Source organism: Chironomus tepperi, unplaced genomic scaffold (genome assembly GCF_022539635.2).
Source record: "Chironomus tepperi strain 1889 unplaced genomic scaffold, CSIRO-AGI_Ctep_v1 contig_48, whole genome shotgun sequence".
NCBI lineage: Eukaryota > Metazoa > Arthropoda > Insecta > Diptera > Chironomidae > Chironomus > Chironomus tepperi.
Window position 1 is genome coordinate 1780569 of NW_027226170.1, and position 27074 is coordinate 1807642.

Sequence of the window (27074 nt, forward strand, 5' to 3'; positions counted from 1 at the left end):
ATTTTCAGTTCCATTTTTTTCCGAGAAATACTTTCATTTTTTACCGACAAGTCGTGCGGTTTGAGGAGTTTTCATAACAATTTCCATAAAATGTCTTCGTTCTCACCTAATTTTAGATATTCAAAAATTGTTCAACATGCTGCGTATATCTTGCATTTGCGAGGAAAGACATGTCTATAGTCTAACGATGACGTAACTTTATTTTTTTATTCTCACATCTTCTTAGTGTGCTCGAATTTCTCAAACATTACTGTATTTTGAGTTGGATTTTAGGTGGTGTTTGACGTGCTTTGTGTGGATATAAAAACAATTCGATCCTTACTGACTTTCTTGCTGTCAAAAATGTATAAATTGTTAGTATTAGTCATCTTTGTTAGTTTAGTTTCATCATGTAAGTATTTTTAAGTCTGTGCTGTATGTTAAGACACTAATAATTGCTTGTTTTTAAGCCGTCTCTCTTAAATGTTACAATTGCATGAGCAGCGACGGTGGAAATTGTGAAGACACAGCCCAAATGCAAGTAAAAGTGAGAATACTATTTAATAATTATATTCAGTTCTGATGTCATCGAATCAATATTATTTTATAGGAGTGTGAAATATCAGCAAGTGCTAGTAGTTCCCTTCACGCACAACCAGTGTGTTTGAAAGTCGTAAAAGACAGTTGAGTAGCAATTAATTTCAATTCTATTCTCATTTTTCTCTCATTCTCTCAAATTTTTTTTTTGTTTTGTTGTTGCTTCTCATTTTCTATTTTCAAAACAGTCAGGGGCTTCGACCATGTCACAAAATCGTGCACGTTTAGTGGAAGTCTGTTAGATCCATGCAAGCAACATTTATCAGCAGAACATTGTTCGACTTGTGATACAAATTTGTGTAATAAATCTTCCAACTTTTTCATCAATTCCTTCTTCATACTTATTGCTGTACTAGGCAATTGTCTTCATGTTCTTCATAGAATATTGTAGGATATTCACTTGAGCATGAATAATCATTTGTTATTAATTTTGACTTTGGGGGAATATTTATAGCAAATTACTTATTCATGATATATTGTTATAATGAGCATGCACGCGTGTATGAATGGTACTTCCATGGGCGTTAAAGATTTGTGATTATTTTAAGGACAATTGACCTAAATTATAATGAGATTATGACCTAAATTTTAATGGGTGGGAAAATTCACAACCGAATGTGCTTAATGATTATGCATGCTTAGAAAGCTATTACAGTATTAAAGCTAATTTCAGGGGAAATCCTCAATCAAAACAAGAAGTTATTAACTCATAATTGCACATTTTTTGTAAGAAAGTCAATCGCAACACATTTGGAATTCCCGAACAGCACTAATTGGGGAATCAAGCCAAAATCTGGCACCAGGACGACGTGACTCTTGCTTGGTGTCGAATTTTATTAATAACCGGTACCATAGAAGAGTCACTTCGGTCTGGCACCGAACATACTTGATAAATAACCCAATTTGTGCTATTCGGGGTCGTTCACATTAATGCCATCCATGAGCTGCTCCTTTAAAGTAATAAAACCCAAAAAAGTATGTATATTCCAGCTAGGAATATAAAAGAACTAATCACTAGTCAATAATCATTCATATCATAGTTGTTAACAGCATATAAGCACCAAATATTTCTTAGTTATCGTGATCATATTCTATCAATCATCAATTGTCATTTCATGCCGAAAGACCTCATAAGCAGCCGCTTCGAATGTTAACAAACTGCAAACAATGTGACTTCATTATTTATTTAATATTATTCTGACTGCATACAATAATGTCATGTAGTATGTTGTAATTTTATAGGCGCGTTAATTAATCATTTAATATTCTATATCCACCTCCATTAAGCACGCTCCATCAGTGAAAGTTATCATTTTCATGTAAATTATTAATAATAAAATTGTTACTTTATAAAGGAATTGATTAATTACAATTAGAGATATAATTTGCTAATAAAAGTATAGAATGATAAAAGGTAATTGACCTTTTTGATGAGTTCAAATCAATATTGAAGGTGGATTGTTCACCAATGTTTGTTGAATGTATGTTTTAGATAAATATTCAAATTTCAGAACTCATTAAGGATTCCCTGTATCAATAGAATGAACCCAATTTGGACTTAAGCCTTTTTAGAGAGATTAATGTCTCCATGAATCCTGTATTCCTATATAAATCTCCTTCCATGATCCTCAAGATATGTCTCTAGATACGATTCCTGAGAGGTCAAGATCTGAGATGGAAAGTTGCTCAAATTTTAAGCATGAATCAAGCTGTGTGTTAGCTAAAGTATGCCAAAGCTGTGTGAACTTACATAAAGTTTTTTAAGCACGAAACACTGCGGAAATCCATTGAAATTTTCACAATTTTCACAATGAAACTAGAGTAAAGCAAAAATTCCTAGCAATGTTAATTACATGTCTGGAAGTGAATTAAAAGGTTTGATAAGATCGTCTACTCCGTGTTTCATTCATGTTGTTTCATTCCAATTCCTTTTATTCAGGACAAATCGTGTTATGTTGTATACTACGTCCATTAAGCTTGAAAATAATGGAAAAGAATTGCAAAATTTTCCAAGCAAAAAAGTTTCCATAAATTAAATTCAAAGATTGGCTATGATTACTCGACTTGATGATAAACCATCCTTAAGACCATAAGTAATTGGCATAAAACATTATACAATTTTCAGCAGCAGTTACTTCAACCCTGAGCAATACAGCACATGCTAATGCAAGAATTCTTAACAAAATTACTTCACATTTAAATGAAATTTTCATACATTAAATTACACCTTATTCGTCATTCTTTCAGTCAGTGCCTTCAAGTTTTTCAAATTTATTTATTGCTTCCGCAAAATTCTTGTGTTTACTTATTCACAGAACAGACATAAAAAGTATATTTTTCAACAATACTTCATCATTAAATCCACCGACATTCTTCTTTTCATCGATTTCATTTTCATTTGAAGCATTAGAGTGGCAAAAACAGCAACGAGGGGATTTTTTTTTTTGCCACATCCAAAACGACAAACATAAAAGACGGCGCCGGCAAGATCGATTTTTTTTTGGGGTTAACTCGAAACTTTAGTTGAGGGTGTACAAAGTATTTCCTCCACTTCCATTGCATGGATACAAAATAATGTATGTAATGTTTGTTCTTTAATGTATTCCTTTCCATGTCGTTAAATTATAGGGACAAGTCATGCGAATGGAAAGTTCAATGAATTCTCAAAATATTAATGGACATTGAATGGATTATCGATCGATAAGAAACTGTCAAAATGTAATTTTTTCTATCGAATATAATTGGATGTAAAGTCACAATCATAATGACATGTTCGGCTATTTCCGTTCACTATTCTCATCGTCATCAGCAATAAGTAAACAAAAGATGAAATTAAATAGACAAAAATAATATTTTCTTATGAAAGATGTCAGGCAAAGGTTAAACAGAAACTTCCGATGACTCATATTATTGATGACTCAATGTCTTGTTATTGTTAGCCTAGATATTTGACTAAGACTTCAATTTTGGCAGATTTATTTAAATTTTATTTGTTGAATTATCGACAGTAAATTTGCAAAATTTCTATGCCAATAAGCATCTGAGGCTAATATAGTTTGAATTGTTTAGATTATTGTGAGACTAAAATTAAATCTGAATTGTTTTATAAATAATTCATAAAATCATGTGCATGCTCAATTTGATTCATAGAATCACAGACAGAAATGATTTAATCTGAGAATGACAATTTTAAAGTCATGATTTCAGGATCTTTAATAGCATAAGTCGATGAATCGATTGATAATCTGGTACCAGACCTACTTGGCTTTGGCATGGTTCCAGATTCAAAAGCGCATTCGGTACTTAGTTAGCCTGAAACCGGCTTGAAACTAGATTTTCGATCGACTAACTGATTTTTGCTACTCGGGTATGACTCGATAGTTCTATGTGAAGCATAGAAAATGGATCCAAAATATCCTTTGTCGAATTCTGAGGAACAACTGGTCGGGTTTGGACTGTTTTCATGGTTCTGACCTCATAACTCATTTATTGCCATTCTCGACTCACAAATTGTGACTAGAAACATTGTTTTCTGATATCATTAGCCATGCAATTTTCCATAATTTGAAGCAAATTTGCTTTAATAGCTTGATTTTTAACTAGCTTCAACTGCATGTTGAACGCACAATAATCATCAAAAATTAACAATCAGAACAATTTTAATCAGCATTTCAAGGTAAGTTACACAAATTTCAAGTTTATTGTGTCATCCAGTCGACAAGTCACAGCCTGCCTCATTCTATATTCTGTCAGTAAAGATTAATAATGATCTAAGGCATTTTAGATGGCATTCTCATGCTGGCCAATCCCTGACAATTATTAATATCAATTGCAATTACTTCTGTCAACAACATCACTAGTAATCAAACCAAGGCTGTTAATATGCTAAACTAAATCTCCCCTAATAAGAAGCCAATCCTTAACTGCCACCGTAATTGTATTAAACTGCTCATTTCTCATTCACAACACCAACAATGACCTTCAAAATTTGACACCCGAAAAAATAGAAAATTCTGCTGACACACCTTTTATGACATCCCTGCTGCCAACATAAATTTTCTTATCAGTCTGTTTGAATCGAAAGCATTAAGTGCCATAAAAATATGGAACTTAACGACCATAACTACCAACTAAGGCAGTTGTGAGCAACCTTTTGATTTTCGCGGGACTCATTGGGGTTAGCCTCGACTTAAACCGTACACGGCATATGATACATGCCATCACATTGATGTACCGCGACACACAGGATGCACACCACTGACTTAAGGTGCCATAATATAAAATCAATTGAATTTACAGCAATAAAAATACTCAACGAATTTCCAAGTGTCACGACGGAGGAAACCCAGTAAGTGACCTTGAAGATTAATGGATTAGAATATTCCTTTATCAACCTTCATTTATCACAAAAAGACATTCTTAAATCCAACAAATGACTTTCGATTTAATAGCCACAATTTCGCAATTAACAATAAATAGCCGTCAAGCCAGACTGAAATGAAGCATGAATGTTGATTTTAGATTTGATTTATACAGAAATAATTTACTTGAAAAATATCATAGTCTATAGATTAGCTGTCGGTGAGCAATTTGAATGCTCGCCAAGTCACACTAGCTTGCACACATTCGTGTAAACTTACGAGCAAATGAAAGAGAGAGGTGCAAGTTGTAATATTCACTACAAGTTTAAATCAAGTCACTGTATTTACTGTTTTAGTTCATTTTGACTATATTGGGAGAGTCTGGTTTGTAAATTAGTCGGTTTTATGCCAAAAGAATTTTTTGTTGATGCCTTGAAAAAGTTCCATAGATGATTATGGCTAAAATGCATGCTATCAAGTGTAAACTGTGTTTATGTCCTCTAACAATCATTTTTAGCATGTGATTATGTGATTTGAGGTGACGTCCATAAACAATGTGTATCATAATATGGTTCTACGTCCATACATCCGAGCAGTCCACTGATGCCTGTAGGACTTCTCGAAGACAAGACCGATGGTGCAAGGCAAACATTCGAAGACTGGGAAATCTTAATGTCGGTCTCACGAGCCTTTAGGCGTCAGGCCACATCCACTTCAAATTGTCGTTTTGCCTTAAAGACAGCTACTTTACAGTACCGCATGTCTCCTGAGTAACTCAAATCGACCAATCGAACAAAAATTCGACAATGAGTCGGCGCAAATTGATACTGGATTCGATTTATGTAAATCCGAAATCATACCAAAGTCAGCCCAGTCTGGTGTCAAATTTTGAATCAATTAGTTGACTTGTGCTACTCGGGTCAGAATTCGAAGTCGACTACGATTCTGTAAACAAAAGTGACTCTCAAGGATAGTGACGAATGCAACAAATATTCCTTAGTCCGTGCTCAACTATACACATTTTCAGAATTCAATGCATGCATGCATGCATGCACTATAGACTGCAAAACGCGCTAAAATTGCAATTTCATAATCTCAATGTCAATAATGCAATTTATAATGAGTTTGTAATTTTTGTAAATATATTGTTTTTTATATATGGGATTGTACGACGAACTAGTTTAAGTAGTATTACCTCAAATTGCTAGTCAGTGCCTTGATTGTATTGCACACTTCATTGCACACAAACTTTTCATACTGTGCAGTTATTATCGAGATCTCAATCATGCAAGTGTTCACGTTTAAACTCTTAATTTTATCGTTATCAATCGCATATGCTGTTGCTATACATTGTTATGACTGCAACAGTAAATTTGAAAATTTATGTTCAGATCCATTTGCCGAACGAGATAATGGATTGTTAAAATTAAATTGTGATAATAAGCCAATGCATTCAAATACAAGTGACGTAAAGGCATCATTTTGTCGAAAAGTATATCAGAAAGGTGCAGTGGAAATGACAAATTATTTATATAAAGTGATTGTTCCTATATATATATATATATATATATTTTTTTAGTTAATGAGGAAGTGAGAATAATCAGATCATGTGGATACATCAGTGATACGGAGAGAACTGGTGGATGCAGGAAGAGCGTTCCATCAAAAGGAGTTGAAATATTGTCATGTGAATGTTTTGGAGATTTATGCAATGGAAGTTCCAAAGTACAAACAAATATGCTGTCCATTGCATTAATTATTGGAATTTTTATGGTCAGCAGAAATTACTTGATGTAAAGTTGCAGTTCAACAAACTATATTTTTGTGTAGCTTTAAGCCTTTCTTGTGAATGAATGTAATCAAGTCGAATGTATTACTATAAAATCAATCTTGCTTGTTTTTCGCATTATTACTCATACTTCCATACTTCTTGTAATAATTTCATTTAATAAATTGGTGCTCTAATGATAAGCAACAGTCGCGTGAGAAGAAAATGTTGACATTGAATTTTTTTTTAATTTTTAATCTCAGCCACCAATTTTTACCTTTGCTGATATTTTGGCGATAAAACTTTGATTGACTGTAATTTCTTCTTTCGTCTCTTTTTTTCTAGCAAATCTTATCGTATTTTTGATTTATTGCATTAATTGTGCTATTAAGTATAAGTTAATGATTTTATGGGATTTCCGATACTTTGAAGTAGTGTGATTTATGTGATTTATTGGATGTTTTTAGAAAGTTAACGGTGGTTTGCGATTTAAGTGCTTGAATTATTCAATGACTTTGAATCAGAGCTCGAAGTTGACACAGATTTTTTATGAAAATGTCGGCTCGACTCAGTTTAAAATTCGAGTCGACTTCGAGCTCTGCTTTGAATAGGCTTGAATATTTCAGCTTGATCTAAGCAAGTCCTTGATCTAAAGGTTGTTTTACAAATCAGATAACATTCCATTTAACTTGAGGATTTATTAAACATATTAAAATCAAATCTGATCCAAAACTGCACGACTAAAGCCTATGCTATTCTACTAAAACCTTGATCTTTAGATTGTAAAGCTTCTTTTTGATGACTCATATGTAAACTGTTTAGTATCGGTATCAAAATGTAACCGCTTGTAGCAATAATACTCATCACGGTGGCACATTCTAGCTACATTTAACTTTGCACAGGTGCTCAAAACTCTTCATTCCTGACTGACGCACGAAAAAGAAATCAGTGAGCTTCGCGTTAAAAACACATCAATCAAAAAACAGCCTGAGAGCCGTATCTTTATCAAAATGTTAAGTCTATACTGGATTAGGTACTTTGCTACTTAAGCTACTTCAGCTCACAAAAGCTTTAAGAGATCTCGAGGAAGACCAAAGAATTTCTGGATTGGATGTGTAAAAAAGGACGCTAAAGTCCTTAACATTCTGAGCTGACAGAATTTCGTGTTAGTTTTTGACGTTCTCTCCGCGCATCAATGAGACCACATGCGCCTCGGCCAAAGAAGTAAGTAAGCTTTACAGACATATTAATACGCCATAGTCATTGATGCATCTAATTTGTCTATCAATTCAGAAGCCAGACACGCTATGGCTAATCATCTAGTTAACTAGAACTTGAAATTCCTATAAGCATAGTCATGAAACAATTTGTTGCAATCTATCCATTTACATCAACCGGTATTCAGCAAAAATTAAGTTCAATTTCAGTTCCCTTGACAATTTCTCAGACACAATCTTTCTAATCCCTGAACTATGTGCGAGTAAACAATAAATAAGCGTAAACATTTATTCATTGAAATCTCCGCGTTACTTCCTCATCATTGGACAGTCTTATCACTAGAATTAATAAAATAAAAATTTAAATACGTTCTCAAATATAATTAGATTTAATATTGACTCAACATTTTAGTTGATAAACTTATTTCAGTCATGAAACATTTGTTGCTTATTTGTTTTTTATGCCTTGTGACAGTTGAAAAGAGCATAGCTATAAAATGCTATTCATGTAAAAGTGTCTACGACGATAGATGCAGCGATCCTTTCAATTCGCCTGATTCAGACTTAGTAGTTGATTGTGACTTAGTTCCCAACCCATTGGAATTAAACTTCAATGCAACATTTTGTCGTAAGATTAAGCAGAAAAGTAAGTGCCATCTTCAAATAAGTATTTGATTCCAAATAAAGCTTATCAAATTTATTTCAGTCTACGACCACGTGAGGGTAACAAGATCGTGTGGATTTATACCGTCAAATAGCACCAATAGTTGCAAAACATCATCATTGACTCATGCAACATCGTCAGAATATTGCGATTGTTATGGGGAATTATGCAATGGAGGCAAAAGAAGCGTGACAATCAATAATTATTTACTATTGCTGATAAGTACATTAATCAGTACATTATCACTGTTTGCAGTAATTACAAAAAATACATTATGACAAGTGCTTTGGATTTAAGATCACGTTTAATTCACGAGTTGTTTTGGAATCAAAAATGCTTAACTGATAAGGAAATGTCTTGTGAGTGTGAGAAGTGGAAATAAACTTTAAAAAAAATATAATTGACTGACAAAAAATTCATTCATCAAGATACATTCGTTCGTTTCAGTATGATGAAATAAGGCACAGCATGAAATTAGTAATTGAATTATTGACAAGAATTCTCATAGTTTTAGTATTTATAGCTACTGATGTTAATGCAATCAAGTGTTATCAGTGCAATAGTGTTTATGATCAAGACTGTAGATCACTCAAATCTGACCGTGTTCATAAATTAATTATGGATTGTGACAAAATGCAAAGTAATAATTTAACGTCTACTTTTTGTCGGAGTGTTTATCAAAAATGTGAGTTTTGAGACGTGACTTTTTTGAATTCATTGCTGTTCATAATTTCCAAATTTGTTTTGTCTAATTGATTAAATTCTACCCAAAGTGAATAACTGCGTATTCTCCTGCGTAAATATAAATTTGATAAAATTTGACTAAAATGTGGGAGTGGCTTTTAGTGACAATTTGATGTCAAATAAATAATATGAAAAGTTAGGCTAATGTGCTCAATAGATTTACATATTAAAGGACTTAAAGTTTAAAACTGCCCATGACAAATGAAAATTAGAATTTATTGAAATTTCAAGCTGAAGTTTTGAAATAGAAATTTTCATTAAGTATTTTGTTACTTATAGTTCACCAGTGGTTCTCAAAATATTTCAAGTTAATGTCTTATCAAATTTTCCGATTGTTCATCGCTATTCACCTTATGTTAAAGAAAATACACCAAAATATAAATGTAACAGTTTAAATGCATAAAATTTTCAAAATTAAGTTCAAGATTGATTAAGTTTAAGATTGATACTTTCTCAGATTCCTGAACCCAACTATTCGAATGCCATTGTTAAATTTCTCTGTCCCGAATTGCAATTGTTTGGGAATAGTTGTAAACTTCTGTTAAATGCATGGTCAGAACCTACTCTCCCTTCATATCTATTCATTTCTATAAAATTGTGAGTCTGGTTTCTCGACCATACTCGAGTTACGGTCTCTTTGAGAGTTCATTACAAATTCCAAACTTCACAATTTAATTCATTTGAGAACTTTGGTCATTTCAATCCAGACTTTTACTTTCGAGTTTCACGTATCAAAAATAAAAAGCTTTAGGAGCTTTGATTTAAAAAGTTTAAACTGTAATAATGTTCAAGTGCAACTTCAAATTTTTATCAAATCTTCATATTAGTGTGCAGCCAAACATTTTTGAAAATGCAATGAACCGTATGGTGTCAGCGGCCGAGTTTATTAGTCAAAGTTTTTCACGAAAAATAGACGGTTGTCCACCATTGGATTAAAGTATTACAATTGATTGACAAGCTTCTTCGAAAAATTCACTTATCTAATTACTCAGAAATAACATCCAGTTCATTATCTTTATCATCATTTTATCACGTTGTATATGACAAAATATAAATAATTCTTTTCAGCATTCAGTGGAGATGTACGACTAACAAGATCTTGTGGCTTTCGTCAACAGATGAAATCAAAGACTAATCAGTGCACCAGAATAACATTTGGCGATTCCACGTTTTCAAATTATTGCGAATGTACGACAGATTTGTGCAACAATACTTCCAAACTTAGTTCTAATTACCTCATTTTATTATTGTTTATGTTTATAAGTATAGCACAGATTATCAGAAATCTATTGTGAATTTTTTAATTGTTTCGTAACTGTATTAATGTTGATTAATTAAAATGACTTCTTTATGGATTTATAAATTTCTAATGATGTTTACTCTTTGGAGTTCAAAAATAGACTGAACTTTTGTAGAAAAAGGGGTTTTTAACTATGTGCAATATATATTATTCAAATCTTTAATGACCGTTATAAAAATTATATCTGACTTATTAAAATCTATTTGAATAGAAGTTACGTCAATAGTGAACAACTCCACGCTTGTGTGGACATTGATTACAAAAACATGTGAAATTAAGGCAATTAAAAGCTCTTGATAAGAGCAATGCACCTGCTTAGTCAGCAAAGAAAAAATAATATCGCAGGAATTTCGATAAGCCGTTTATCAGTTTTGATAGTAAAATGTCAATAAATGATTCAGTTCTTCTTAGTTTCCTTAGTTCAGTCAATCAGCTAAGATCATCAATTAAACTGTGTAACATTTATTTTTTAAACTGTCCATAAGAGATATAAACATGAAGATAAGCATACCCGAGTGGACAGGCATCTAGTTAAAGACTTGCCATTTACTTGCCTATCAATGGCTGGTTACTTTCCAATAAACTAGCCTATGTAACTAACCGTATCTGAGACTAATGACATTTTTGGAACGTTCCATTTAACTAGACATATGTACAGAACATATGTATAGTTAATGTCTAGTTAACCATAACCATTTAACGTACATGAAAAAATCGAAATTTGCTTAATAAATTTATATGTGGATATGAAGACATTTGTTAATTTAATTATTTTGGAAAAATCAGAATTACACGTTCGTAGCTGGCATAAAAACATTTTAGCAAGTCACATAGTTACTAACTATTGCACTTTGGCAAAAGTCGTTAAGTGCACACCATTCATTGTTTATAAATGTATTAAAAAAATTTTCAGAAAAATAATTGCTCATATAAAAGTGATTTCTGATTGCTCTTGTGAAGTATATGGTTTCACACAGATTTCTATTTGTAATTTCTGATTACACTTGTGAAGTATATGGTTTCACACAAATTTCTTTAGAAATCAACTTTCCATGTGTCAAGTTAAAGTCTCGTTAATGTCTTGTTACGTTGTCGTGTATATTTTTGGCAAAATAAATGGCTAGTCGAATGGTGTCTAATAGTAGACATTAACTAGCTGTGTCCACTCGGGATAACATTAGTTACTTTGTTGTTGACAATAATTGCTAGTCAAAATAATACAAATGCTATTAAGTGCTACACATGCACAAATGTATTGGGTGACGAATGTGAAGATTTTGACGAAAGTATGATCTTAGATTGTCCTGAAGTTGTTTCTTGTCACAAAACAGTGATAAAAAGTGAGAAGGAAATTCAGGACTAGAATAAAAAGATTTAAATAATTTTTTTACAGCATATCAACTGAATATGACAACAAGAACCTGTGGAGAATCTATTTTAGCCTACAATAATGAATGTAAACAACATAGTCGTCAACATTCAACTGGAATAATATGCGAATGCAGTACTGATCTATGCAACAGCGCTTCCAAATTTAGTTTTTCATTGTTCTATTTATTCGCGATTTCAATTTTAGAATTTACGAAGAATTCGTTTATTTAAATCATATTCATCTATTTTAATTTTAAATAATTGCCCGGAATTGCCCGAGCGACATAGTATATTACATCCACATGATGACTCCACTTAGAATTATTTTCAAATTTAAAAGTTTAATAAATTGTAATAAATCTCGATGAATATTATTGTAATACTTAGTATTAATTCCATTGCTACTCCAAAGAAAACGTCATTTGGTTCAAATTAGATTGACCGTCTGGATGTCAAGCCGAAAACATTTAAATGTGTGTATATCAGATAAGATATCGCTTATATAAACTTTGCTGCAAATTTGCTGAGTAATTCAATAAAATATAATAATTTCACAATTTAATCTTGCAATTCCCAAATGGTGCTGCTTGAAAATGACATGATAGCCAAAATTAATAGTGTCAATGAAAAAAATGAAAATAGGTTTAAATCTATAGAAATTGCTGAAAAATGTAAAAATGAAAATAGTGTACTATGGATTAGCTTCACTGATCCACAGGAAGCTGAAAACCTTCGACTAAAAACAAAAGCTGAACTTATAAATGAAGCAAAAAATATACTTAAGAGAATGCAAGTACGCATTGAATCTCCTTTAAGAATGCTGGTGGATGTTTACATCCATAAAATTGCAATTAAAACAAGCAAAGGATTTGAAAATGAATTAATTATGGGAATACGATTCTTGAACTCGAATATAGCACGTGATGTTAAACGTTTTGTTACCAAATATGCCAAAGAACAATTCTTGCTTAATAATCTAGATAATATTCGATATGTTGCTCGGGACAATTGGACTAGCGACATATGGAAACTACTAAGAGTATGCTTTGAACTCTCTCGTTTAAAAATAATTGATGGTGCGCATGTAAGCGATGCTGGAATATTAGTCTATATTAAAACCAATGCTGAACCCTCAAATGAATCTCCAGTAACAAAAACAATTATAAGAACGGAATCTGATCTTGATGAGCTGCGTAACGATATCGGTGATATCTGTGCGGACGTCCCAACTTTCCAAGTTTATAATGGGGATTATTTCAAAAAAAACTTTGATGAAAGAAATGCATATAGGAGCTCTTTGGTATACAGTGGGAACATAATTGAGGTTCCTACATTGAATCAAGAATGACATCTGAGCTCGTCCATCATCAACAGTCCAATAAGATCTAACTTGTGCTCTACTTCATGCAACCTGAATGTAGAATCAAACAAAATAAAAAGAAGTCATCATGCCTTAAATAAATCTTTAAATTTGAATGAAGTCGTAAATTTTTATCGAGATACCCATAATAACTATTGCGAATCGAATCTAAAGCTAAATAAATTTAAAGAAATTTTCAGGAATTTATACTTAACCAACTCATTTCATCAACCGATTCTAAACTTATTGTCGTGGAATATGCGTTGTTTGACAAATAAAAAATTTAATGTACTTCTTCACTATCTTGATGAATGGACGAGATGTAAACCACCAATGGAAATTGGAACAACATTATCAAAAGAATTAAACTGTGCAGGCTCGCCTAAGAATTACTTCATTGACATAATAGCCCTCACCGAAACTTGGTCAAAGGAAGACAAATTTAAAATATTTAATATGAAATATTACAACAGGTTTCATGCTAACAGAAACGACAATAAAAAAGGTGGTGGCATATTAGTTTTTATACACAAAAGCTTTATAGCAATGGAAGTAAAAAGTGAAATCAATGATCACATTGAGTATATGTTGATCCAATTATTAATGCAAAAAGAGACCTGGAATCTACTGACAATCTACAGACCACCTACCGGATCAGTAAATCAATTCCTAATGGAACTAGACAACCTGTCAACAGAACTGGATCTACATAACACCATTCTTACTGGTGATATTAATATTAATACAATAAATACATGTGATATTAATACTATGAAATATATAGATCTCCTCGATACTCTCAACTTAAAAATAATTAATAAGGCCATCTCTCGGCATAGCTTAATATCCTCCGGTGGCTCCCTAATTGATCATGTAATAGTTAACAAGCAGATGGAAAGCTATTTGTCGTTGACGGCAATGAAAATCCAAACCATCTCTGATCACAATTTTATTGTATCCTCTTTGCTGATGAGTAGTGTTGTTCCTGAAAAAAAGAAGATTATTAGAAAGAGAATAAACTTGCATGCAGCAATTCGTGATATAAAGAAGGACCTAGCTGATTGGATGATAGACTACAGAAAGCTAGACGCAAATCAGTATTTCAATATAATTCATGACATCATCGTTAGTGCTAATGATCGAAACACAAGAAAGTTCTCCGTTAAGCTTCCAAAAAACATCTCAGTGCTTCCAGTTTGGGCGGATGATCGATACATTGAAATGCTGCACTCTATGCATAATCTAGAAGAAAAAATTAGAATACGGGAATTAAAACAACTATCGAGTACATTATTAATGAGAAAATTAAATGATTATAATGTAATAAGAGAAAACTATGAGGAACTAATATCGAAAATTTACTATTATAAAGCTGAGATTGACAATTTGGGTGATGCTTGGAGAATCATAAATAATCTTTTAGGAAGATCCATAGAAAGAAATGATCTCGTTCTCAAAAATGAAAACGAACTAATACATGAACCAACTGCAATCGCCAATCTCTTTCAAAAAAGATTCCTCTCTATCGTTGGAAATCCTGTGTTGGATATTAGCACACATAAATATATCGGAAAATTAGTGAAAGATAGCTTCTCATTTGAGACTATTACTCCATTCACGGTCTTTGTTGAAATTGGTTCCTTAAAGAATAATAAGGCTGCTGGGTCTGATGGAATCACTGCAAATATACTTAAAGGAGTAAATGAAATTATTTGTATTCATCTAGCTAATATCTTTAACAAAATGATTGATACAGGAACCTATATTGATAGACTAAAATGTGCGGAAATAATTCCAGTTTTCAAAAGTGGTGACCTAATGAATACTGCTAACTACAGACCAATTAGCATATTACCACAAATCGATAAAATATTTGAGAGTATTATCTACTCCCAATTGCAACAATTTTTAGAACATCATGAAGTGTTGAAATCCGACCCTCACCAGTACGGTTTTAAAAGTAACAGAGGCTGTATGGACGCGATCTGTATGATTATGAGTGATGTTAGCAATCTGATTGACAAAGGAAGTAGTGTGATACTCTTATCATTTGATATTATGAAGGCTTTTGATAAGGTAAATCATAAAATTCTACTAAGAAAGCTGAATTTTCTAGGAATTCGAGGTGCGGCATATGATCTATTAAGCAGCTTCCTAGAAAAACGTGAACAAGTTGTTAAATACAACTTAGTTTATAGCTACATGGGTTACGTTGAGGATGGGGTTCCACAAGGCTCAAACTTAGGTCCGCTCCTTTTCAACATCATGATAAATGATGTTTGTCATTTAAAAACTCATTCGAGACTTTACAAATATGCTGATGATCTAATAATGGTATTTGAAGTCGACAAGAAATCATCTGATGAAAAACTAGAAAATGATATAAATCTGATCCTTAACTACTACAAAGACAATGCACTCAATGTAAATCTCTCTAAATCAAACTATTTAGTTATAGGAAAAATTGATAAATCGCTCGAAGAACTGATAGAAAGTAAACTAATAATAAGGTGTGATCAGTTACGATATTTAGGAATTATAATTGATAATGAACTTAAAATGATCAACAGAATTGATCAAGTAGCCAAAGCAGTATCACAAGGAATTAATGCTCTTAAATTTCTAAAAAAAAATCTTCCTTGTAGATCATTATTAAATTTCTACTATGCACACATTCAGGCTCACATTAGTTATTGCAGCTTCACATTATTAAGAACTAGACAGTCTGACATCGAAAGACTACAAAGACTGCAAAATCAAGCTTTAAAAATAATTTTCCAACTTCCGGATCTATATCCAACACATAGTTTGTTTACTACTGAAGCAAAAAAAATATTACCAATAACTGGAATAATTTACTACTCAGCTATCTGTATGGTAAAGAAATCCAGTATTTGTGGAGACTGTTCACTACCAAAAATCCAGAAGACCAGAAGTAACAGAAATTCCAGTCTGATTCCAGCCAAAGCTAAAAAGAAAAGTATGATTAATGACATCACACATTCAGGTGTGTTTATATTTAATCAATTACCGCATAAAGTGAAATCAACGATGAATTTCGATCAATTCAAAAAGATGACGAAAACTTTTCTACTGGAACGTAATGAATCACTAGTCAAGGCTGGTCAATTCACAAGTAGGAATCTTATGTTATAGATAAAAGCATCCTACTAGACAAAATTTGACTTTAAGTAATCTAAAATGAGAAAAAAAGCAACTCAATTAAATTTTCCACTTTGTTTATATTTATGTTTTAATTAGATCTACCACGCTCACCTGATTACCCCTTGTTGCTCATTTTTTTGAGTAGATTCATTATTTATGCCTCTATGGTATCTAAAAACGTAAAAAAACAAAATAAGTAAAATTTTTCAAATGTGTTTATAATTATTTTTAAATTAGATCTACCTCACTTAGTTGAAAGCCCTTTGTTACATGACTCTTAAGTAGAACTAATTTCAACTTGAAATTATCCGTTAATTACAAGAACCGTAAAAAAGATCTGTGAAAATAAGATCGCGAGTCTATACACATATATAAAGTGAATATAATTAGTGTTTCGATAAAAATGGATCACGACGATATACTAAATATTTTCGACAGTGATGATGAAGCGTTGTTAAATGAATATGACCTTCAAACTGCGTCATATGATTCTCTTGAAACAATAATCCTCAAATTCCTAGTGCCTAAATCATCATCTATTGAGTTAACCTCCATCACGGCTGAAATCAATTCCTTACTGCGCTTAAACAACATTGATATATTAGGAATGTACTGGAAAGGTTCGATGAGTGTTTCAATCGAAGCAGTTCTTTCCAGCTCGTTAAAGAGCTGGTTAGTGCGGCTGTTCGAGGAACGCAACAACGGACCGATTATTTCATCAATGGCTAGAAACAAAATTCTAGATATTTGTATCGGAAAGTTCAAACTCGCAATTAACAATACTGTGATCTCTTTAGTCGTATTATCTGGTATTTCTTGTATAAAAGTCCCTTGCGGATCTTCGTTTCCTCCTTATGGAGTTGGAAATGGTGACATTATCAACATTTTAGCCGGTAAGCTTGCTGATTCTCCGTTCATTATTATCAAAAAATTTTTAGATTCTCAAATAAACAATCAATTACTACCTACTGGAAAGCTATCTGGGATTCGTGTTGAACCTGATCCGAATTGTGTCAATCATTTTGCCTTACGGTTTGTAATTTCTAAGTTCGATCTGAGTGACGCTCTGGTTAAGAGACTGAATAAGGCTTATCGAGATATCACTTACTGTTCCTCAACTATTCACATCGTTCCAAAACTCCTGGCACTGGGATTCGAGGCTGCAGTAGTCAATAGAAATGAGAGTGCTTCTTTGACACGAATTGTGATTAAGAATGACTTAATCTCGTGCACATGCAGTGAAATTGAAATACTTGCAAAGGGGAAAAAAAATGTAGAGAAAAAAAATGAAATCCGTGACAGTAAAATGAGTAAGTCGTTGAGAGTTAATAAAAAAAGCATTTTCGAGAGACTGGGTAAGCCAGTAAGTAAACAAAAAGAAGCTAAAATTGCTTATCCAAGCTCATCACGTGGTAGTGATGAAGTGGAAATATCAAAACGACCGAAAATCAATAAACCGCCTAAAATTAATAAAATAAAAAGTGTCATAGTTCGACCATTATTGAACTAACAGTTGTTCCTCTTATGCTGATGTAAATGCTACCTTATAATTATACTAATTACGATGAACTATCTTACACGTATCAATGCCAATTATTTGTACTTATTATCTATAATATGTAATATCAAACAACCGTTATGGTAAATAAAGATAATCCTATACCTGCATTTGAGGTATGAGGATATTGAAATGAAATGAAATGAAATGAAATGTTTTTGATTAAATGTTTTCATTTCCTTCTAATTATTATATATCAAGTGTTTATAATGCATTACAGCAATTAAAATGTCGATTTTAATGAGACATCACGTTTCCTTCGTCATGATAAAACATAAATACTAAGAATTTGGTCATATTTATTGATTAGCTAAGTTGTTATCTTCATTAACTTCTCTCAAGAATATTATAAATTCCAGATGATTTCTGTACCTTAATTCATTAATAAAGTTAAAGTCTTAAAGTGTGAATCAATAAATAAAAATAAATAAATTAAGATGAAATTAATTTTGGCATTTTCGATTCTTTTCCTCACAATCCTTGCCAGTCAATATAATGTAAATGCTATTAAGTGCTACGGGTGTACCGATTTCCTCGGTGATGAATGTGAAAAATATAATGATGATATGATTCTAGATTGCCCTGGGATGGTTACGTGTTATAAATCCCGTTTGAAATGTGAGACTCAAACAATTTTAATTTTTTTAATTTTAAAGATTAGTAACTTTAATTATCTTTAGCTTCCAGCATGAATATATTATCAAGATCCTGTGGAGCAAGCGCACTAGCATATAACAATGAGTGTCAAGATGTTACAGATGGAAATATAGTAGCAACAGTTTGTGAATGCAGTACAGATTTATGTAATAGTGCATCCAGTATTGTTGCTCGTTTTGTGGTTATGGTTCCGATTTTATTAGCTGTGATCATGAAGTGTGCGTGGTAGAAATTTAAAGAACATAACTAATTGTTTTGAAGAAGTTTGATATTTTAATGTAAAATATATGACTTTTTAAGTATAGAATAAAAATTTGAATTTAAATGAAAATTGTATAAAATTTGGATTTCTTTAATAACTTCTGCAGTTTCCTTTAATTATGAATAATTTATCTAAAGGATTTAGATTGGATGAGTTCATGCGCATCATATTTACAAATCGGCTTAAACTTTATCAGAAGCGGCACTAAATACAATAATGTATCAGATCTTCTTAAAGTCGGTGTAAAGTCGAGATTCGGATTAGATCTAACACGAAGCTAGCACAATAAACAATCATGGAATACATTGCAGTCGACTGGTTACATAAAAATTTGGCAGAATAAATTTGATAACGTATAAATTTATTTTCAATAAAAAAAGAAAAAAACATTTTCGGAGCTCTTATTTGTGCTGAGCAAATATAATGGAAAATTTCAGATGACAAATTCCTTAATAATGCTAAATCATGTTTGTCCGGTTTAAATTGATGGTTCAGTGGCATAGTAGAAAGAATAGCAGGCGAGTAACTAAGAGGTCATGGGATAGATTCTTACCTACATTACCATCTTTGTTCCGTTTTCCCCTTAGCTGCTTGGTTGAGTAGTTTCTGCATTAATTGAGGGAGGATATTGAAAGTTCAAAATTTTTTAAGTTTTTTAAAAATTTTAATCAGCTATTGACAAGTCAATGTCCAGTTGACGTCAAGTTCTAACGTTTGTTGGGAGTAAATCACTGTGCACCATGTTTCTTTTGTTTTTTTTTTTTTTTTTTTTTTAAGCACAAGTGGAATTAAATTTTTCAAAAGGTTGGCGTTAAGTCGATGTAAATCGAAATTCGTTGTACAACAACATTAATTTGAAGTTGTTCTATGAATAGTCATAAGATAATTTGCAGTCAAATATTCACACGTATACTTAACGGAATTTCACAATAAATTTGATAAGGCATAACTTTATTATCAATATAAAATTTTTATCGACCCTCCTATTTACGATTAGTATAAATAAAGGATTGTCAAATATTACTTCCTAAGTTCAGTCAACTAATTAAACTTCAAGAGTTAACATCCAAGAGTTCAGTTTAAATTAATTCAAAGATGAAATTTATTGTAGCATTTATAGCAGTTTTGGCCACAATTCTTGCAATTCCAAACAACGTGAGTGCAATTAGGTGCTATGTATGCACAAACGCATTAGGCGGTGAGTGTGGAAAAGTGAACGATGACATGATTCAAAACTGTACTGAATCAGTTTCCTGCATTACATCTACATATAAATGTAAGTCTTTAAGTCTTCAGTTCTTAATTCTTTATTGAATTTTGATTTTAATGTTAAAGCTCCATCAGAGGAAATATTAATCAGAAGTTGTGGATCAACTACATTGATGTTTAACAACACATGTAATGAATTAAAGGAAGGTGATACTACAGGAACAGTTTGTGAATGTGATACAGATTTGTGCAATAGTGCTTCAAGTATTGTACTTCGATTAGCTGTTTTCATTCCAATTTTGATGACAATTTTTATGAAATATGCTTTGTGATGAGATTGTATAAATTACTTTATGGAGATTTTGTTGAAACTTGTAAATTTAGATAATGTATAGTTATACAGAATTGTTAAATTATTGAATAAAATTTGTGAATTTAAAAAATTGAAAATCAAGTTTTCAAATGTCAACTTAAAGTTTCAGGCATATTTTTCGATTTGTAATGGCTGCTCAAGTCGGTTATCACTTATTGGAAATCACAGAGAATATGGAGAACATAAGGACACCGTATGGATACTAATTCAATTTCCTGTCTACTAGGAAGCGTTTGCAAATGGTCTAATGGTTTGGAACTTAAAGTTAAGGCAATGTTTTTGTCAATGACAAATCCATATGACACTCCATATCACACATATCCACTGATTTAAACATCTTGAAACTTAAACATCGCTGACCATACAGATCAACTGCGATCCATGATGAGGTGACGCCTAAAGCCAACCTAAAGCTGCGGATTTCAGTCTTTCACTTTCCAATTATTCGTCAAAATTCTAATCAACTAAATTATGCCCAAAAATTTCTCTAATGTGCATAAATTCAATTTTACTGCGAACCCCCACATGCTCAATAATATGAAGCACTAAAATTGTCACCAACACATTCAAAAATTAATTTTCATAATAAATTGGAAAAACAAATCAAAACACATGCGAATGTCGCCGGGTTTTTATTTTTTGCAATATTCATGACATGTTTTATGTCTCGCGAGAGACTAAAGATGAAGAAAAATACTGAATAAGGGTAGACTTTTGGCGCCGTGTAAGAGCAACAAGAAGAGAGTTTCCTTGTGTTTAACTCACCATTGACATTGTATTATGGACATAAAATGAGAGAGCATTAAACAGAGAAAATTTCAATTAGTTTCAAATGTGTTTGAAAGTCAACATTTTTCCAACCCTTCTGTGTTCCTTACTAGTTGTTTAAAACATATTATTAACTTTTTAACATTAAAAATCAGCATGAATAAGTGGGCGATTCTACTGTCAATCGTGATATTCAGTTTAATTTTGACAAGTAAGTCGTTTTATTATATCCAATACGATTTGTAGCCTCAATAAAAAAATGTATAGTAAAGACGCACATCAACAGCTAGTTATTGATTATTTCTGTTTTAGATTCCGTCGCCTTAAAATGTTATGTTTGTAAAACAAAGGAGAATGCAGAATGTCATGACTTAAGGGATACGTACATCAAGGCACAGGTGAATGGTTTGATTGTGGATTTTGACACTTAATGGAGTCTAGGATCTGAATATCGACCAATTTGTTATTCGGTTAAAGTTAAAATGCAATTCTGATGCTAGTTTCTCATCATCCGAAAGACATTATGATCAACAATCCGGGTTGAAGATTTGAGTGTAAATCTGTCGATACCACGTCAATCTTAATGCCTATCTATTCGCTATTCTAATCAATTAACCTATTAAGAGCAACACAAATAGAAAAAGTTCCAGAACTACTAAATTAGCTGTATTCATTGATGCCAAATGCAATCCGTCTCAGTGTGACTATCGTTTGGAAGCGCATGGAGACAGATTCCATTTTGAGTCAATGATGTGTTAGACCTGAAGCCTGGAATCTCCGGATTCAAAATATGTTGAACATGATAATCTACAGCGCGATTATATTTGAAGCTAATAAATTAATTCCGAATCTGTTCTTTCAGGATTGCACTGGTAATCTAAGGTGGAATGAAATGTTTGCATGCTTCGTAAATTCTAGCATGGGTAAATATTAAATTGTATATCGAGTGGATAGGCTTCTATTAAACAATTTGTATGTATGTCTAGTTCTAAGAACGTCAAGTGAAATACAGCGAATTTACTGGTCTTTAGAACTAGATTTATGATGTTTTTGATCCACGTCATCCTTAGTATACATTCAACAATCCTATTCATACAACTACGTAGTAAACATATCGGCTTATATACTGCATTTAATTAATTTATCTCAAAAATTTCAATATTTTAGTAAACAATTTAATTGAAACTGACCGAAGCTGTTTGATCATCAGTGGATCATCAGATCCGTGTTTGGGAAAAACAAGTCCAAACATGTTTGGAAGATGTCGAGTGTGTTCTGAGGATGAATGCAACAATGACTACAACCACAGCACAAGAGTTTACAACTTCTGGGGAATTTCAGTCATAAATTTCGCAGTCATAGGACTGAATCAAATTAAATTGTATTGAGGTATATCCTATTTTTAATCGAAGTACTTAAGTCATTAAAATACGATGCACGAGACATTGACGACAGAATAATAAAATTAATAATTAAATGGACAATTCTCAAGTGGAATCACATTTTCTTAATCATCGTACCTCAATATTGTGCTTGATAAGCCTTAATACTGAGAAATTTGTCAAAAAATCCCCTCCAAAAAATATAAATTTTCCATCGAAAACTTTAAATGAGAAAAGTAACAAGATATTTCCATACATGTAAGTCAATATTCTTAGTGACTAAATTCCTATCGGAAATTCTTCATTCAGACTTAATTTCATAAGAATAAAAAGCGTAAATTCAATTAAAAATTATTCATTTCATTAATTAATTAATTTACATACACGAGAGTTTATCGAAAGCAGCTAACGAAGAAGCAAATAATCAAGCATGTCTATGATCCATCATTCTCACATACAGCAACAGATATTTTCAGCTGTTACAATAGTTGTTATTTAATGTCACAAATTATATGACCCACCAAAGCATTTGATTGCCGCATAAGCAAATTTCAGCTTCGACGTTCCCCGAAAGACAACAGAAATTTTCAAAATTAACGCGTTATGTGTATGCTTATTGCTTATAACAATTCTATCACACAACCAGTATGATACTCTAGAGACTCGTCTTGATCGATCACTCAGTCACTTACTAGACATCGTTGAGTTAAGCTCGAGAGAAAAAAAAGTTTGTGGAATTAAATAATAAAAATAATAATGAAATTTGTGGTGCTATTGACTGTTTTGGCACTTTTTGCCATAAAAAGTATGAAAAAAATTTTGTGCTAAAATTTGAAAAACCAAAAAAAAAATTTAATCATTTTCTTTATTTGAAGATGGATTTGCACTAGAATGCTATATATGCGATAGTGATTTCGACCAAAATTGTCATAATATGTACGATCGAAACATGCGAACGGAGGTATGGACTTTTTTTTATTGTGGGTGGATGCAAGTGTCAATTAATGAAATTTTGATGAAAATTGATCAGTTTATGAGATATTTCTAATGAGATTGTGCCAAATTGATGTCCATACTCTAAATTTTCCGAGCAGCACATCGTGTTCGCTAGGGCATCATTATGTCGCTGTATTAATGCCAGGAAGCAAAGTTGCTCTTATTGCAATATTTTCACTCATTTTTAATGTGAAAAAATGCGATTGTGCTGTTTGGATTTCACTATAAAGCTGAGTGCTGTTAAATAGCAATTAAACATTAGACTCAGTATAGCCCAACAAACATTACCGATTATGACTCGCATCACTAATCTCTCATCATCATCACATCCAAAATGTAGATAAACAATCATGTTACACAAAGTGTCAGCAATGTCAAAATTTTTACAGAATTTTCAATGAAAACTAAGTTACTAATTGAAAGTACTATAAATCATTAGAATTAATAGACAGGAAACAATCATTGAACAAAAGCGAAGTTATTAAATTATTATTGCATTTAGACAATTATAACAGTTTTGGTGCTTACTGTTTTGATGCGAAGTCAATTAAGATGTTGTTTTTATGTGAGATATTTGAAAATAAAATATTTGAATACGCGTCAGATAGTGGATGTTTCATTTGTTGCGTAGTGCGGGATAGGAAGTTCTTTAGAGTTGTGAACATAATATTTTCTAAAATTTCTGAAGGATCTGCAAAGAAGTTTTTTAATACTCAGGCAGCAAGATGCCGTAAATTTAATGTATCTCTAGCGATAAAGTAGTCGCCCTAGCATATCAACGATAAGATGCAAATTTGTTCCGTCGGCACCTCATTGTGCTGCACGGATAAATAATTAATTTAAAGACATCTTATTCAAACTGTTACATGACTTTAGATTCCCAAAACAAAAGATTCGAAATGGCGAATTAAAAAAGTAATTGATGGCTTAAACTCAATTTGAAAAACTTCAGCAGCATAAGCCCCAAGTTTAATTCCTCACAAAAAAATTCATAAAATAATCAAATTCTTACGACATTTAATTTAAAGATTGATAATTAAAATAGTTTCATAAATTTGCAAATTCTATAAATTATCATCCAGGCATTGGAATTAGAATAAATTAGCATAAGTAAATTGTGTAGGCTGGATTGTAAAGCATGCGTATACATCAAAAAGTTGCATTTTCAACGCTTTTAGGTAGCTAAGCGTCATGTATACAACAATAATTTGTAATTTGTCTAGTGATAGAATCACAGTAGTCAGGAAGAGGGGTTTTGTTATAAAAACTCTTTCATGCCAACTTCTGACAGATTAGTTGTGATCCGTGACCTCCATTAAATGATACACAATGATGGTCTAGCTTGATTTCTGTCAATCTTTTGTTGATTAAGACAAATTCAAGAAAAATCAAATTTTTGTTCAAAATTTACATTTTTACCACAGAAATCTCAAATGTTTGCTATCAAAAACTCAAAAGTTGCAATAGCCAAGCCAATGCCCCAAATCTATGACTCATATTCCAATTTTAATTAAATTTTTCAAACTCAATTCTTTAGTATTGGCCCACAAAATCAACAAACTTGCTATTTATTTAAATGAATTAATTTGAATATTGGTTCAAGTTGATCTTTCTCGCTTCCGATTAACCTTTCTCATGAATAGGTCACCAAAAAACAGAGTATAATTTCATATAACAAAAAGACAGTAACATTAATTGGAATTAACAAATGTCTCATAAATTGAATCGAGTTTCATAACGACATAAGAACATGATACTTCATCGCTAATTCCCTCAATATTTGTTTTTCAATTCTTACTAAACTAATTATGATTCGATTCATATGTTATGTTGCAGCATTGCGATGAGACGAGAATGATTGGATATCAACGGCCTGTGTGTTTGAAGACAGTTAGTTTTGGTAAGAACATGACATATATAGATGGATGTAATTGACATGGATATAAAATGAAATTTAATTGATCTTTACATCTTTAATTATAGAATATGGGAATCGTAAGACAATCCGAAGTTGTGCTCGATTTGGACCCAGAAAAGGTATGTAAATTTGGGGACATTTCTAAGTAACGTCCAGTGAAAATCCTAGATCTAGATCGGAGTTTCTTAAATTTCTAGCACAGATATAATTTTTTTTTGGATATTACCCAATCCATAACAAGTAGCCCTTTACTTCCGATATTAATCTTATTTTCTGTTCCACAGACCCATGCTTCGAAAGACGAAATGCTGTTGATCTAGCTGTATGTGAGATTTGCGATGGACATTTATGTAATGGATCGAAGAAAATAGTGAGCAGCTTCTGGTTGTTGCTTCCGACATTTATTGTATTTTTGTATAAAAAGTTCATGTAACATAACCTATTAATACTTATTTTTAAAAAGAAATTTTGTATTCAAAAAATTAGATCTAAGCACTCCTTTTTGCGCACAATTTACACTGTTTAATATTGGACGGTCAAAAGTTATGAAAGAGTTATTTTGTAATAAAATTTTAAATTTTTCTTTAAACTTAAAAATTGGATGTTGTTGATTTGTTGGTAAATTACAATTGTTTCAGGTTCGACAATAAGATTGGATTGTGAATTGAAATGTTGTATAATATCAGATTTACAGGCTTTAAGGAAGGACAAGAATACATGGTACTTACATTGGTTGTTGATCCTTAAATGATAATTTCTTGGTTAAGTGTTGATTCCATACTTTCTACTGCATTCATGGCTTCATTTGAACTGTTACTTCTATTTGTATAGATAAATGCACTATGGGCCAGAATTAAAAATTCTTTCAAAAATTATTTCTGTTGCTTTTATGATAGTCCCTATATTACCCTATATAATGGTAGTCAAAATAGTTTCCAACTCAACAGCATGTAGGAGAAATAGCACTTTGAAGTTAGTAAGTCGCCCATTTTCAAGTATCATTCAAATTGATCTCACCGATTACTGTATTGATGAATCTTTTTGAAACTTTTTTTGTTTATTAGTTTAATATAGATACTTAATTTTGAGATATAAAAATTTTCCCAAGTATCGGAAAATTATGTGAAAAACTTAATTTTTCTTGAAAACCACGTTGTCACAATACTTCCGTTTGTCTAGCTCATTCCTAGTAGAATTTTATATTCTTAATTGTTCTTTATATTAAAGATATTATAATGATCTACAACTTTTGTGAACATATTGTGTAGTTATGTCCAAGTTCTGATAGTGAAAAAATAACTTTTTCCCAAAAAAACTTCAATTTTTCGACAAAAATCGCTCTAGCGCTTCAGGGCTATAGATGGTAGTGGAATTTTATTTCAGATTTTGAAAGCTCTCTGTTACTACTATCAAACAAAGCAATAA

The 27074-nt window shown here is 31.9% G+C and overlaps 1 protein-coding gene and 3 long non-coding RNA genes across 4 annotated transcripts; 3 read left to right on the plus strand and 1 right to left on the minus strand.

Annotated features, from left to right (window-relative positions):
* The first annotated feature begins 261 nt into the window (after positions 1-261).
* On the plus strand, positions 262-903 carry LOC139099941 (uncharacterized). Its single transcript, XR_011545383.1, has 4 exons — positions 262-391; positions 450-526; positions 590-662; positions 765-903. It is a non-coding gene; the product is annotated as an uncharacterized lncRNA (long non-coding RNA).
* Positions 904-8309: 7406 nt separating this feature from the next.
* LOC139099930 (uncharacterized) lies at positions 8310-10570 on the plus strand. Its single transcript, XR_011545377.1, has 3 exons — positions 8310-8568; positions 8629-9271; positions 10399-10570. It is a non-coding gene; the product is annotated as an uncharacterized lncRNA (long non-coding RNA).
* A 5581-nt stretch (positions 10571-16151) lies between these two features.
* LOC139099933 (uncharacterized) lies at positions 16152-18158 on the minus strand. The gene is made up of 3 exons (XR_011545378.1): positions 16638-18158; positions 16393-16557; positions 16152-16329 (listed from the first exon to the last, which is right to left on the minus strand). It is a non-coding gene; the product is annotated as an uncharacterized lncRNA (long non-coding RNA).
* Positions 18159-23489: 5331 nt separating this feature from the next.
* Positions 23490-26246, plus strand: LOC139099978 (uncharacterized). Its single transcript, XM_070652535.1, has 5 exons — positions 23490-23540; positions 23611-23696; positions 25568-25631; positions 25715-25768; positions 25934-26246. The coding sequence occupies exons 1-5, from the start codon at positions 23492-23494 to the stop codon at positions 26080-26082; spliced, it is 402 nt and encodes a 133-aa protein (XP_070508636.1). The 5' UTR covers positions 23490-23491; the 3' UTR covers positions 26083-26246.
* Positions 26247-27074: the final 828 nt, after the last annotated feature.

Excerpts from the sequence above, each read along its gene's own strand:
- LOC139099978 (XM_070652535.1), top strand. The coding sequence starts at position 23,492 with ATGAAATTTGTGGTGCTATTGACTGTTTTGGCACTTTTTGCCATAAAA. Across the intron at positions 23,541-23,610 it reads GGCACTTTTTGCCATAAAAA|ATGGATTTGCACTAGAATGC; the intron begins GTATGAAAAAAA and ends CTTTATTTGAAG. Across the intron at positions 25,769-25,933 it reads TCGATTTGGACCCAGAAAAG|ACCCATGCTTCGAAAGACGA; the intron begins GTATGTAAATTT and ends TCTGTTCCACAG.